At 33.4% G+C, this 16137-nt stretch overlaps 1 protein-coding gene across 2 annotated transcripts; it reads left to right on the top strand.

Annotated features, from left to right (window-relative positions):
- Window positions 1–1180: 1180 nt before the first annotated feature.
- On the top strand, window positions 1181–12051 carry LOC126694128 (vacuolar cation/proton exchanger 3-like). Of its 2 annotated transcripts, none has more exons than XM_050390209.1 (14): window positions 1181–1289; window positions 1695–1734; window positions 2211–2362; window positions 2631–2885; window positions 2963–3030; window positions 3115–3143; window positions 5444–5637; window positions 5728–5940; window positions 7562–7696; window positions 9545–9661; window positions 9742–9795; window positions 10730–10846; window positions 11523–11619; window positions 11719–12051. In XM_050390209.1, exons 3-14 carry the CDS (start codon window positions 2318–2320, stop codon window positions 11739–11741), a joined length of 1347 nt encoding a protein of 448 aa, XP_050246166.1. In that variant the 5' UTR covers window positions 1181–1289; window positions 1695–1734; window positions 2211–2317; the 3' UTR covers window positions 11742–12051. The 2 variants fall into 2 exon arrangements, with proteins under 2 accessions (XP_050246166.1, XP_050246165.1); XM_050390208.1 differs by lacking the exon at window positions 1181–1289 and adding an exon at window positions 1345–1543.
- The last annotated feature ends 4086 nt before the right edge of the window (window positions 12052–16137 follow it).

The following is a 16137-nucleotide window of genomic DNA, read 5'->3' as shown; positions in this document are numbered from 1 at the left end:
AACAATAATACATATTTCACATAATACAAACCACGTATTTAGTTGTATAATAATATAACGAACGTTTTCGACATTTTTTTTAATGATTTTCTCTTGTCTTGCTATATTAGCTTTTGAAAGTTCTAATTTTTTTACATCAACATTTTAATTTTCTGAATTATATACAAATTATTTCATTTGATTTTTGATATATTAATTAAATAATACTATATGAATATTTTTCACCAAACATTTTCTTGCAAAATAATTTACTATGATTTTTATTTAAATATTAATTATATAAACTTTATAAAATTTAATCTCCATTGTAAAAAAAAAAAAAAAAAACATTTCTTGAGAGAAAAATATTTTTTGAGAAACAAACCAAATCACCCATAAAACTAATTCAATAAAAGTATACACTATTAAATTACATAATATTTTTTTTATATATGAATCTATAATCTTATTCTTGTCATAATGGGATTTAGTTGTGTGAACGGAGTACACGTTAACAACAATTTTTTTTTGTAGCTTTTTGCCTAAATTTTGCAACTTTTTGTCATTTTTAACAATTTTTTAGTAGTTTTTTTTTTAATCTTTTTTGACAACCCTTTTAATAATTTATTATAATTTTTATTATGTGGAACCTATATAGGAAAATCTTAACAAATACCACATGGTACTTGTTAACATTTATCTACCATAAATATAAAAAGAAAGAATATTAGGTCATTATACTAAGGACTAGTTTTACTCTTTTTTTGGTTTTTTTTTTTTTAATTTTTTATTTCTTTTTATGGAATGACTAGTTTTAGTTGTTTGACCACTTACATGTAACACAAAACACAGTAAAAATGAGTCCATAGAGCCTAAAATTTGGCCCGTGGTTTCTGGCAAAGATCTATGAGAGTTTGACCTGCACAATCAATGGTACAGATCATTTGGGTCTTAAATATAAATTCCTCAAACCGTACTTACTACTTATCCCACAAATTCAAAGACCAAAATCTGTCACCGTACTGCACTGAAACTCATACTTCTTTAGGAAAGTACACTATTTTCATGTAACATTGAACACACTTGTATTTTTTTTTTGGGGATAACTAATACTATATTTTCACATAGAGACTTTGATACGTCCACCTTATCTGATCACATGTAAAACACATACACACACTGACACTTCAAACGCACTTCTTTCATTTAATATATATTAAAAAAAAAAATTGAAAAAGAAAAATAGAGGCTGGGAAGTTTCTTGGAAAGTGCAGTGGCAAGACGGCAAAGACACAGTGGTGTTTAAACTGGTACATTTCGTTGGTTGTATCGTATCGTATATTTCAGTTCGTGCATTCACGAAGTAAAGTACACGGTTTTTGAAGTTATATACACAAATAGACAGAGAGAGAGAGAGAGGAGAGGAGACAGAGAGAACAAGTTCTGGATCAGGGTGCTTGCTAGAGCCTAAAGATTTGCTTTTGGTTACTCTGGCTCTTATAAATTGGAAATTAGGCTAATAGAAGTAGTAAAAGACTTCTATTTGTTGCAAAATTTCTTCTTTGTATGTGTTCAGTTCAGCCTATTGTTTTTCTCATCCTATTTTGTTTTTCTCTCTATCTTTGTATAATTTTATCTGGGGTTTGTGTAAATTTATCTGGGCTGTGGAAAAGATATAAATTTTTGAAATTTGTTGTTGATTTTTTGATCTGCAGGTGATTCGGAATTTCAGATCAGAGGACCCTAATTGGCAAGGTTCTTTTTTTAATTTTATTTTTAAATTAAAGTTAGATGCAAGAGATTATGGTGTTAGTTTCTAGTGGGGTTTGTTGGTGTGTTTTAGTTTGAACGTGATTTTAAAGATTTTAGTTATATGGGATTTCTGTGTTGACATGAAGGATTATGGAAGTTATGGTTTCTTATTATTTTAAAATATATACATATATGTTGTATGATTTTGGAAATGGTATGTAGACCCCACTTGCCAAAAAAAAAAATTTCAGGAGCGAAATTTTAGAACTTAGATACCTAATCAAGTTTAGTTTGGTGCAGATAGATGTAGTTCATAGAAAATGATTCTATAGATTAAGAGATATAGGATACATCTCAATATAAAGGTTTTTTTCCCCTTTCTTAATAAATAACTTGCTAATGTAATGGATTCTCAAAAAAAAAAAAAAAAAAAAAAAAAAAAAAACTTGCTAATGTAATGGTTGTTTTTATGGTATCAGCCGCACTAAAGATTCTAGGACCTTGTTGCCTTGATGTTGAGGAAACTACATCTAGGCGATGCTTTCCCATGAATGTGGAAGAATTGTTGTGTTTTTAGTAGGAACAGATGGATTATAAGTTACAACCTGTCAGCGGCCGATCTCAGCTTGAAGTAAGTTTCAACCTTTGTTTCCATTTCTCTTTTTTGAGTGGTTCTTGATTCTCCCACTGTCTTTAATGCTATAACAACATTCTCAATTGACATTGCATGCATTCAGCTATGGTTATAGAAAAATTAAAGCATTAGTTTCTGGGCCAATTTGTGTATGGTAAGAAAATAATTTCATTTTGGGCATACAAAGCAACTTCTGGTACTGAGGTTTATGAATAAGGGATTTTTTTTTAATAAATTTTGTAATATATGTTTTTGGGATTAACAGATGGGGGCACTAAATGGAGAATCAGTACATGAATTGGATGATGAGAGTCCTTATAGCCTGGAAAAAGAAACTTGCAAGTTGCGTTCTCCCAAAATTGAACATGGATCGAGTTCTGGAAATTCGCAAGCTAGCATTAATGTAATGTTGTGGAATGTGTATAAGAGCATAAAGATTGTAGTTTTCTCAAATAAACTCAACTTGCTGATCCCTTTTGGGCCAATAGCAATTATTGTTAAGAAACTGAATGGTGGTCATGTGAGTTGTCCCTGCCTCGAATTGTTTGTATCATTTTTTAAATTTGTTGTTGTTCATTTTGTTGAGGTGGATTGCAGGCTTGGGTCTTCTTTCTAAGCTTATTGGGTATAACACCTTTGGCTGAGCGTTTAGGTTATGCTACAGAGTAAGGCTTTCAGTCTCTCTCCCTCTCTCTCCAAAGAATATGAATTATTAAGTAGCTAATGTGTTGATTTTCACTCTGATTTAGGCAGCTGGCTTTTTACACCGGACCTACAGGTAAAGTTTTTGTTGTATGTCAATTTAGTAGCTTTCTTAGTTTTTCTTTTTCTTCGGTCCTGTTTAGTTTATAACCTCAGAAATTCCACAATTTCTTTCTTGTTTTTATTGGATGTTGGTATGCTTTCATAGTCTTTCTTGCAAGTACCATATATATGTTTGTTCATTTATTTTCCCTCTCCCTTCCTGTTGATCTCATTGAGGGAATTAGACTTTTACCAAAAAATAAAAAAAATAAAATTCTTGGCTGGTATGAGTTTGATTCAAAATGCATTCTTGATCAGGAGAAGAACTTGATTTCTTCTTTGTCAGCAACAATCTTGTTAAAAAGCTATTGTAAACATAGCTGTGAAGGGAACCTTTCTCTTTTGGGTTGTCTTTTTGCATTTTTAGTTGCCCTTTTATTAAGCATATTCATGGTCATGTGAATGATTGAAGGGGGTGGAAATTGTATTAGGCAAGGTTCACCAGTCAATACTTCATTGTCATATATTTTGTTGCTGCCTTATAAACTACATCAATGTAATACTCCCACATTGTTGTCCATGCATGTTCTTGAAACATTCGGATTTAGTGTTATATGTTCCTGAAACGTTTGAATTTAGTATTATTAGAGATTCTATGGTCCAAGAGGCTCAAACTCATAGTAGGCTCAATTACCCACATACTTGTAGAGCAAGCTAAATAAACCTAGAGCTGGCTACTATATAAATCCTATATTGGGTTCATGTATATGTCAATATAGAAAAGATGTAGCCGCTAATGGCTTTCCACTATGGAAACAGGTTGTCAAGTTGAACCACGATAATTCTTGCATTGTGGGCATCACCATCTACCTTTGCCATGCCATGAACCCAAAGTTTCAAGCTCCTCCATTGCTTGGTTGGCCTCTTGGATCTGGTCTTCTGTGTGAACTTCAGTTCACAATCGAAACTTGTACCAGCCAGCTTGTGCCATTGTCCTCTGGACCAAGCAAGCCTCATCATCACTAGAACTCCACTGAAATCACCCATAGCTGCCGTTAACCAATGAGTAAAACAGATCTCCTCACCCATCACATCCTTGTCTGTCGCCTTTTGTGCTGTGCAGTGCCCTTGAGTCACATGGTGTTACTAGGCTTACTCTCATACCATTTTTAATGACTCGAGGAAAGCGCTAGCTATATCTGTGCTTACACCGCAAAGGGACTAGTCAAAGTTACAATTGGAACTCCTTAAAATTACTTATAAACCCAAGATCTATCTAGTAAACACCAAATGTGGGACTCGACACAAGCTTGCACAACATACTCAAATAATATCCAATCAATCTAGGGCATCATACATACCATGATGGACCTAGGCTCACAATGTCCAACTTCATAAGTGGGCTTTTGAGCTTGTAAGCTTAGTCAACAACCATTCCAAAGCATGTGAGCAAATAACCTAGTTCGAAGCCCAAATATTGCTAGTTATTAACACAAACACACCACATACCCCGACATCATTTAGGCCCATGCGCCACTTGTCATTAGGATAGGAGACCACATGTGCTTTCACATGCTGACAACTCCTTGAATTGCGCCACGTATGTTGGATACACTAACTTGTGTAGGACAACTACATCAACACAAGCAGTGACATACTCCCATGCAAGTTGCCATGCAATCTTACCGCATCATCTTGTCTCATGCAAGCTAACACACTTGCATGTACGTCACACATTACATGTGCCAGAATTTCAGATCACCCTGTGACTATGATCACTATTGAGCCTCTTAAGGGTACATATCGAACAACCACTGGTGATGTGGTCCATGCTCCACAACTAAAGTCATTCTAGCTGTTGGTATGCCAACGCTTTTTTCAGCCACTAGTAATGCTTCCATCTATCATCGCATTTTCTGGCAACTGGTGTTAGCCATGATCACTGACTGTTGTAGTCTACTGCCTTTGATATCTTTCTGGTGCATTCTAACATCGTCACATTTTATATTCGAGATGTTACATTCCAAACTCAAACTTCCTCTTTGAGTTTTAGGGGTAGTGTTAGAGAGATACAAACCCTACATTAGGTCCCCATTGTAACATGTACTCAATATAGAAAAGATGTAGTTGCCATGTGCTTTCCAATGTAGACATAGTCTATTAGGCCGAACCACGTTAATTCTTGCTTTTGCCCTTTATTTTTTCTCCTCTTTTTGTCACTCAATTTCCCACAACAATTCTAACAAGTGTCATGTGCAATGTCTATTTTCATCTTTAGGTTAGTAATTAGTATTCTAGCTGCATTTTTTTAATGTCATGAATTTGAACCTGCAGTTGGAGGCCTTTTGAATGCTACTTTTGGTAATGCAACGGAACTTATTATATCAATCTATGCACTGAAAAGCGGAATGGTGCGTGTTGTTCAGTTGTCATTATTGGGCTCAATTCTATCAAACATGTTGCTGGTGCTAGGATGTGCATTCTTTTGTGGTGGGCTTGTTTGCCATAAGGAACAGCGGTTTACAAAGGTGGATGTATTAGGAGCTTTTCTGGGGGTTTTATTTATTTCTTTCTTATTTGTCTTGTATCTTTCATGCTAAAGCATAAGTGATATGCAGGAAACTGCTGTTGTGAACTCTGGATTGCTGTTGATGGCAGTCATGGGCCTACTTTTTCCAGCTGTTCTTCATTATACACACACTGAAGTTCATTCTGGGCAGTCAGAGTTGGCTCTTTCAAGATTTAGCAGTTGCATCATGCTTATTGCATATGCTGCATACCTCTTTTTCCAGCTAAAGTCTCATAGGAATCTCTATGATCCTCTTAATGAGGTTGGTTATGACTTTTTTAACATCCCCCCTCCCTCCAAAAAATCCAGAAAAAATGTGTGTAAAATTTAGTACCATGTGTTCTTTATTGTATTTTTTTAAAAAAAATAACTTTCTTATAATTTTGCTAGAATTTATTGTTTTCTTACTACCAAACCAAATACACCAAACCAAGGGTGGAGCCAAAAAAAGGGTTATTACCCTCTGTACTTCTTAACTAGTTTGATCCCCCTGACCTAGCCAAAAAAGTAAAAGCATGCCCACCTTATAGAAACAGACCCTGACTGGAAGAAAAGGGAAAAAAAAAAATATCCACGCACCCAGGGATGGAGCTAGGACTTGGAGTTAAGGGGGGCTATTTTATTGTTAGCTACATGCAGTAGCTTCGGCTTTTGGCTCTACTGCGTAGCCGGCAAAAGTTTTCTTTTATTATTATTTTTATGTGTGTGTAGAGCGTATCTTTTATTGGTAAGGAAAAAATTATTTTGTTTAAAGTTTTTTAAAGGGTTAAGTTGTTTGTTTTTGGTAAAATTGGTTGATTAGTCTCTTCTTCTTTTTTTTCTTCTTTTTTTGGCTTTGCTATCGCCTATCGGTAATTTTTGTTGTTGAGCTTGTATTTTATTTATTTATTTTTTAAGATTTTAGATCTATAAATTTTTTTTATGGCCTTTAAAAGGAGAAAAATACTAGATCTACAAACTTTTTTACAAATTGTTGTTGTGATTAGTGGTTATTAGTAAGTAAAAAAGTGATGTAAATGGTAGACTCAGATGCAAACCAGTAAGAATTTACTACCTCAATAGTCTATAAAAATGTTTATAGTTGTAGCATTTTTCTTATAATGATCAATAAGGGGGACAAAATGCAATTTTATTGAACGAAGTTGCTAAAATTAGTACCTAAATATATAGTTATATAGTTATATTATTTTAAAAAAAAATTAGGTGGGGCCATTGCCCCCCCTAGCCCATGAATGTCTCTGTCCATGCACGCACCAAACCATATCACTCTTTTACTCATTTCACTATTCCTAAATAGCTCTTGTACTGGAAGAAGATCCATGTTGGGTTGTAACTCAAACAGTGAATACTAGAAGATAAGTGCAGGCCTAGGACTCTGTTACTGTTATATTTCAGTTGAAATGAAATTCATGAGTTTCCTATAAATAAAAAAAATATTAAAAAGTAGCTCTTGTCCCACGTTTTGACCCACTTCATTTTTCAGGGCAATACAATTAGTGGGTTCCATATTTAACACAATAATAAACCCTGGATTTTAGTTTTTTGAAGAATTGAGAAAGAAATGTTGAATTTTACATATTTTTTAAAAGCTATCAAGGTGGTGAGACACGTATACTACACTTTTTTTTTTTTGAATAATTTGGTAATCGGGGAGGGGATTTGAACCTTAATCTAATGGACTAAGTAACTTGTTACCTTCTATGTAGCTCAGTACACTTTTCAATGCTACATATATTTAACTTAGTGACCTATTGAGTCTTTACAAGGCGCCTTCTTTATATGGTGTATCCTATATTTTCATTGTCATGTTTGTTGGGAGCACTTCTTTTAGCTTGGATTGTTCAATTATTTAATTTATGGTGTGATATGTGGTATGAACATAGGATGGGAGTCCAATTGAAGAGGGCTTGAATGACGATGAAAGTGCTGAGATCTCAAAATGGGAATCAATAATTTGGCTTTTCATTATGACTATATGGATCTCGATCCTATCTGAATATTTAGTTCATGCAATAGAGGTAATATTTTCTTATTAATGTTCCTTTCTCCTTGAAAATTTAATATTTTAGTTCTTCAAGGATAAATCTTTTTTTTTTTTTTGGGCTTAAATGTCTTTGAAGGATGTTACTAAAGGATGTATATAATTTTCATTTCCCCATTTTATTTTACTTATATGAGCTGTTGCAATTCAATACTCTAAAGGCTAATAACATAATACTTTGTTTGGTCATGGTTATATGTTCATATCAAATGCTGTTTTGGTATATGGTCACTTTTCTATCATGTTTTTGGACATTGAATGATCATAAGTGACATGGGGCAGATTTTCCAAATCTCTCTGTGCTTAGGGTGTGAAAGTTGGGGTTTTAGAAATATGGAATATTGCTTAGGCTTGTAATTTATTTGTGACTTGGAAAAAGGATAGGATTGAATGGAATAGAAGGGCTGCAATAGAGAACAAGCAGGTTGCAAGATTTCTTGGGCAGCAACAAATAATTGAACTTAAAAGGCTTGTTTGATGGGTTACATTGTGAGTATTTGGTAGAGAAAGTATGTGGGTTTTACTATTTTAGGATTTTGACGTGTAAGTGGAATGTATTCATTTGGGGTTGTGAAGAATGAAAAGCAAGAAGTTTGTTGCTCTAGGGGCTGTGTGAACAGCGACTTGAACAGTAATAGCAGAGTGAGAACATTTTAGGTACACATCTTCAATAATGCAAATCAGTCAGTTCCATTGATCAAGTTTGAATTGTTGAAATACAATGAAGCATTTTATATAGACTGATCAAGTTTGACTGTGACTCCTAGGAGATATGTAATCTAAAGGCTAAGAAAACCCTATAAAACTCTCATATTACAACTACAAACTCTTGAATAATCTTGAATGAATCTGATTAAGAACATAACCCCACAAATAAATTTATGTGCAGCAATCATGTGAAATTCTGGATCTGTTTCTGTGCATAAAAATGCCCATAATTCATAAACTAAAGAAAATATTCAAACACTGTTTAACCCAAATCAGTTGTAGAGTATACTACCTGTATACTTGGTCCTTCTTTTTTCTCATTAATAAAAATTTTTACTTTACTGATTAAAAAAAAAAAAAACCAAATTAGTCGTAATTGCAGACTAAAAAGGAAGAAGAAGAGAGAGATCATTCTAGGCACACATTTCTTCAACAATGCAAGTTAGTTGTAATTCCATTGATCATGTTTAAATTGTCTAAACACAATGAAGCATTTTTCTATAGACTGATTGACTCTTATTTAACCTAGTAGGACTGTGACTTCTAGGATTGATTTGTAAGCTAGTGGCTAAGAAAACCCAATAGAACAATCCTAATACTGTTACAAACTCCAGAAGAATCTAGATCAAATGCGATTAAGAAAATAACCCTAAAAGTAAAACTATTTGCAGGAATCTTGTGAAATTCCAGATATTTTTATGTGCAAAAAATTGCCTTTAATTCATAAACTAATGAATATATTCACTTCAAAAAACACAACTTGACTCTTATCTAATGACTGGCAATAAGTCTGGCAAAGGAGCAGGTGTGCATTAGGTTGAAAGCTCATGTTAAACCTTGGTGAAATGTGCAAAACCCTCACAAGTGTTTCACCAATCCAAGGACCATTTTTCTATCCTCCCCTCCCCCCCCCCCCCCCCCCCTTTCTCTCTCTCTTTCCCTGCTTTTCATTTACTATGCTGCTTCTTCTCTTTGATATTGGTGATTGTACTCACTTGACATGGTTGTTCAGATTACAAAGTGTTGGGATTTCCATAGTTTCTATGAGAAAGATTACCATTTTGCTATTGTAATTGAATGATTTATGAACATTCTGATTGGTTTGGTCGTTTTGCAGGGAACATCTATTGCATGGAATTTGCCACTTGCGTTTATTAGTGTTATTTTGCTCCCAATTGTGGGGAATGCTGCAGAGCATGCAAGTGCTATTATGTTTGCCATGAAAGACAAGCTTGTAAGCTTTCTGACATTCATTTCTAACATTTTATTTTTTATTTTTTAGAATTTAGTTTTAATAATTGAGTTTCTTCACAGGACATTTCATTAGGAGTGGCAATAGGATCATCAACGCAGATATCTATGTTTGGGGTAAGCATTAACCAGATGGATTCCTTCTGAAGCTATTTTATATTTCTACTTCCAAAATATAAGAGTTTGTTGACTTGAGTGATGTTTCATATTTTTACTTTTGAATCTGAATTTGCATTTAAACCAATATTTTAAGCACTGAAATAGAAAATTGTTTCAATCTTAAATATATCTTGTAGCCTTTATGTTCTTCATGAGTCACTAGATGTATTCTTTTTTAGGGATCGAGTATCTGACAAGTTCGTAGGAACAAGAAAATGATAATTCTTGTTCTTCAGTTGCTTTGAAGTTCTACTAAAATATCTCTTTCATCGCTAAAAGTATATTAGTAAATGGTGCATGATCTTCCCCTCCCTGGTCCTCTTTCCTCCAAGAAAAAAGTGAATATAACAGAGGTCTCAATCTCTATCAAGACCAGCCATCTTCTAGAATTTGGGAATTTAGGCTTATTCAGCCTTTAGTTTTTCACCTCATTGGCTGTCCCAGCAAATGGATAAACTATTTAATTGGAAAAGAGAGCTGGTGATTATTATAATTACTATCATGAGTAATTTTTTCTATCTGAGCAGCTTTTGTTGCCACCTTTATTGGCTTGAAACTTGTACACTTTCGATGATATGCTCCTATTCAGACATATTTACATGAATTTGATTTGTGTGATCTTTGTTGCCTGTGATGTGATGTTTATTGTGGCTCAAACAAGAAAGCCTTCAGACAAATTTAAACAATGTCCAAAGAAAAGAAAAATAAAAGAGAGATTAATTTAGAGAAAATAAGGAAAAGAACATCTTGTATGATTCATTTTGTCTTTGGAAGGGTCATTCATACAAGGTTATTCTTTTTGTACTGATGATTATTCTGCTTAGTATAAATTTATTGAAGGTTTTCTTTTTTGGTGTCAATATCTGCTTAAATCATTATTCTATTGCTGCAGATTCCTTTTTCTGTAGTTGTTGGTTGGATGATGGGGCAACGTATGGACTTAGACTTTCGGCTTTTCGAGACAGCAACGCTTTTCATAACTGTCTTAGTCGTAGCCTTCATGCTGCAGGTTTGTAATTCGGTGACTACGAAAAAAAAAAAACCTATAGTTTGGTCAAATGATTTTAAGGGAAGGAAGCATTTTAAATAATGTTTGCAATGGTACGCTCTTGTATAAGCTGAATATCTCTATTATTAAAGAGAATATGACTTTTTGGTGTCCAATTTTTAAATGGTCCAAAATACCCTCACATTAATCACTCACAGTAAATTAAAAATACTTTGAATAATAGGGTCAATTAAGGAAAATAACATATGTCAAACACCTAAATTTTTAGGCCACATTTAAAATTTAGAACACAATACAAACTAAATTATAACTAGAAGAAGTAGTAACCATAGTAACTTCCCACACTCCACTTTTTGCACTAACTACTATTTATAACTATCTATGCTTTTCTGATAAAAAAAAAAAATGCATGTGCTTATAAGCTATAATTACTTGTACTTAGTGTTAAAAAAAAAGCATTTGAACACAGGCAAGGCTCCTGTGAAGAGGCTAGTAAGCATTTTAAATAAGTTCCAAATACTTTCTGAGTTTTCTTGTTTGCTCAATTGTTTTTTAAATAAGTTTTGTGCTAATAATTTGTCTCTTAATTATTGTGGATTCCATTTTCATGATTGTTATTAATCTTTTTGTAATTTAGTACACAAATTCTTATGTGTTCCAAATGTTTTGTTTGCAGGAAGGAACTTCTAATTATTTTAAAGGTCTTATGCTTATTCTTTGCTATCTGATAGTTGCTGCAAGTTTTTTTGTACATGAAGATCCTTCTCAAGGAGGTCAGTTCTACATTAAAGCCTTAAGCTTTTCATGCTTAATTTTCATCATTTTATGAATACATATATTAGAAACTATAACTGATATATGTGTTTCTGCAGATGACAACCAACCAAAAACATAGTCAAAGGAGCTATTGATTCAAGAGATCGATGATCAAAAGCTTTGGTTCATTCTAATGTATATATTTTGAATTTTCAACCTTTACATTTTTCCAACCTCCTGCTTGTGCTTGTCAGTGAATGACTTGACCGGTATCTTGATGTTCTCTCTTCCTCAGCTACTTCTTAGATGTCAAATGTTCACTTGGATCTGCAAGAGAGAAGTGTATTATAGAGAATTGAGATATTTTTTTCTTCTTTTAAAATAACTTGTACCTTTCCATTTTGATATTAAGGGGCATGCATCCAACAAAATTGATTGGTTATGTTGTACACCTCATTTGAAGGTATAAAGTCATCATCATATGGATTTTGGAACATAAGGAAACCATCAGGACTGGTGCTAGATTTTTCGTTTTGGGATATTATAAAATATTACCTTAAAAAAAATCATTGTAATGTTAGGGTTTTATTTATTTATTTATTTTAATAAATCTTATCCAATCATGTCTGCCATATGTTGTAATGGCTCCACTTACGATGCTTATGTGTAGTGAGTTTTTACATGAATTACATTTGCAGCATGGTAGCTGTTTGTAGCTAGGTGGATTAGTATGTGAATTGGATTCCTCTTGTATATTTATGTTTGAGATGCTTGATGACAGAAGAAGAAGATATGTTGTACTTTTTTTATAAAAATATTTTATTGAATTCAAAGTTGTATTACATCTAGCATAGTCTGTTATCATATTTAGGGAGGAGATTAATGCTTACTCTCCACGTGAAGCTCTTAAACTTCAGGCAGCAGTATTTAGAAAGTACTCAGTACGAATCAACAAGAGAAATATGAATTCATCATTCCAAGCAAATAATCTTATGGATCATGGTTCATCGTTGCTTCAACAAATGTATCTTATTTCCATAGAAAGCTCAGGGAGACATTTCAACAAACAGTTAATTACATTTCGATTAGAGCCACTTCAAAGACAGGAAGACAAACCCACAAAATTAAATGAAATACAGAGAAACTCGCAATTAAATGAAATATAGAGAAACTCGCGGATAAGTCATACAAAAATGTAAAACCCACAAACTAACCCACAAAATTCCATTGAAATTTTGTTCATGCAAAATTCAGCCACACCCAACAAAAAGGGAAAACTCACCGACACATCAGAAAACTTCAAAAATTTAAATATAACTCATAGGGGACTAACATCGGCATCTCTCTCTCTCTCTCTCTCTCTCTCTCTCTTAGTGGCAATATCAGCTTTGTGGTTGATTCTCTCGTAGCCAAGAAAATCACTGAAAAGGGTTTGTTCGAATGAAGGAAGAAAAGAGTGGCTATTGGTGGGTTTATCCGAATAAAGGCTGTTCTAGAGAGTTTGTGTATCAAATGCTTTGCATAAATTTGGGCAGTTGGTAGTAGATGTAAAATTTAAGAGCTTGAGGACGAAGTTGGGGTATTAATGAGGAAGAAGTTGAGGCATTAATGAGGAAGAAGAAGAGAGATCTTGCAAGATATGGCTAAAGAGAAAGTAGAGATTCAAAAAACAACTGTGGCTAAACACACCGTTTTTGTCAAAAATAAACTGCATTTTTTCTTTCAACTATGGACCCCATGAACAGTGAAAAGGGACCCACAAAAATAATCAAAACGCTAAAATGCAGCAAACTTTTAGCATGCCAAACGCACGCTTAGGTGGAATATTTATCCCCCATATGAATCTCCAAGGTCTTCTCTCCATCATTTCAGAGCTTACCCCAGTTGTGATCAGCCTGCTTTCTGTGACTCAGATGTTGAGCACTCTTCACTGAATAGTCTCCATTCCTTCTTGCCTTCCACATGGACTTGTCTTGGGTTGGAAATGAAGTGAGTGGGATGCATAAAAAATTGTATTAGCTTATTGAGTATTGAACACTTGCCTCACAATCTGCATTGCCCTCGAATCCAAACGACGCCTTTTACTCGTGGACCTTGCCAAATTACATTTAACTCGAACACCCCAGACAGTTGATCTCAAGTCCCTTTGTTTCATCACTTTGAAAATTTTCCTTTGCTAGTGCCTCAGACATTGAAGTAATGAATTCATGCAAATACTTTTTTTGGGCTAATGTCGGTTAAATTTTCCTTAGCTAATGCCTCAGAAATTAAGTTGTGAATTGATCACAATGTTTGGATTTTGGTTATTATAAGTTGGGAACTATTTGCAAAATAATGGAAATAGCAATTAATTTGAGAGAAATTCCCTTGAAAAAATCTTTTAAATATGTGAAAAATTTGTCATGATAAGGCAGAGCTATCAAATGGTTAAGAAAGAATTACAAATGTGAAACCAAAGAAAAGATGATTTCCTAAAATATGTATCTATAAAAGTAAGTAACTTAGAAGTCGCATACTGTTCACAAACCTTACATTGGATAGTGTTTTGGAGTTCCTTTTGCCAGTAGTAATGCAATGGTGAGGAATGTGTGTAATAAGAGCATAAAGACTAGTGTTTTATCAAATAAACTCAATTTGCTTATCCCTTTTGGGCCACTAGCAATTCTTGTTAAGAAATAGACTGGTCATCATGTGAGTTAGCTCTCCATTGCTTTGTTAAGTTCTAGTTAATACTGTTTTTTCTGTTAATATCTTTGTTTCAGCTGTATATATAAAGCTGGTGCAATTCCTTGCTAATTAATTAAGTTCATTTTACCAAAACTCAATCTTTGATAATATTCTCAACATGAGTCCAAGCCCACGCAATTAAAAATCCATCCAGCCCATCAGCTTTACGTAAAATACCCATTCACGCCAAGCCCGATCAGTTTCTTAAAATAAACAAAACTCAATCCCAGCCCAAAAACAAATAAGCTTCAGCCCAGCTTAATTTTTACCTAAACTCCAATCCAGGGTGCACTCTCAGCCAAAGCCCATTTTTAAGTCCACTAACACAAATCCAAGCCTAGATATAAACCCACATTCATATAGAAAGGCCTAGACACAAAAATTCAGCGAGCCCAAAAATTAAAGTCCACTAGCCAACACTCATTCAATTGCAAATTGACCTCAAACTTTCACAAAATTCCAATTTATCTATAAACCTTCCCAAAATTACAACTTAACCCCAAGCCTTTCTAAAATTATATTTTCCAACCCTTAAACCTTCAAAATTGCACAAAAGCCTCGAAGATCATGAAAATCATCACTTGGATCTTAAATTTCATCAAAAAAATTGGAGTATTTCCAAGATTAATAAAATTATCAAATGTCATTCCAGTTGTCCAAAATATAGACCATTGCTTTCCCTTTGTCTTCTTTTTGCATGAGAAATTGCCTGGGAAAACAAATTGCACAATTGAGCTATTTGAGCTAGGCTAAGGAGTGAGATAACTTTTCTTTGCTCTAAGTCACTTTGAATGGCTTTGTTCCATGGTGAAGAGAGAGGATTGTTCCTAAGTCTGGCTACTGAGAGAAACAACAAATAAAAAATAATATTTTTTAGCATGTTTGAGGTGAACAATTATTAATACTAGTATTGAGCAGGGGCGGTGGCACTTGAAGGCCAGGGTGGTCACAGGACCACGCTGACCTAAATTTTTTTTTTAATATATATATAATAATTTAAAATTTTATATTTGTCTACCCTTCAAAAAAAATTTGGGAACACCTTCAGTTTTTTTTTTATGCTAATAAAATTAAACTTTGCTCCATAATTTATTCTACTTAACAATATACTGAGGTTTTCAAGCAAAAAGAAGCCCAAAAAAAATTTTTGAACTAAAATCTTAAAAAAAAAAAAAAAAAAAAAATTATAACATAGCTAGACCAAATGCCTAATAGACACCAAGAAAAAAACCCAAGATCTATCCCTTTTATTAGATTATGTAATTTATGTTTTTTAAGGAACACATTGAGAAAAATTCCTAGAGCCGTCACTAGTATTGAGTATTCAATTGTTAAATTTTTTTTTTTTTAATGAATAATCCATTAAAGTGCTTTAAGTCTTCATAGTTTGATAATTCTTAGGTTTCATGAAGGATATGTGGGCATACAATTATATTTTCAAATAATAAACAAAGGAGAATGGCTTCTTTTAGAAAAGCTTCAATTAGATCAATTCCACAACTAAAAGAGTTGGTCCCTAGCATTAACGAACATGATGAAAAGTCTTTTGAACTGCAAAACATTATGAATTTATGAAGAATGGTCCGTTGTCCATACTCTTTAGAAATAATCTATTTTGTTAATAAAGTTTGAGTTTGTCTCTGTGTTTAGTGATTACTCTTGGATATTAGTTTATCAAGAAGATATCATACCATTTACCAATGACTATTAATATATAGTCCATAACTTGTAATGTATTAATAATCTTAAATTGATTGTCACAAATCCATGTATAGATTAGATTCCTCTAAGAAATGAAGGATTTCACA

Source organism: Quercus robur, chromosome 8 (assembly GCF_932294415.1).
Source record: "Quercus robur chromosome 8, dhQueRobu3.1, whole genome shotgun sequence".
Classification (NCBI taxonomy): domain Eukaryota; kingdom Viridiplantae; phylum Streptophyta; class Magnoliopsida; order Fagales; family Fagaceae; genus Quercus; species Quercus robur.
This window is presented reverse-complemented; position numbering and strand designations above follow the sequence as displayed.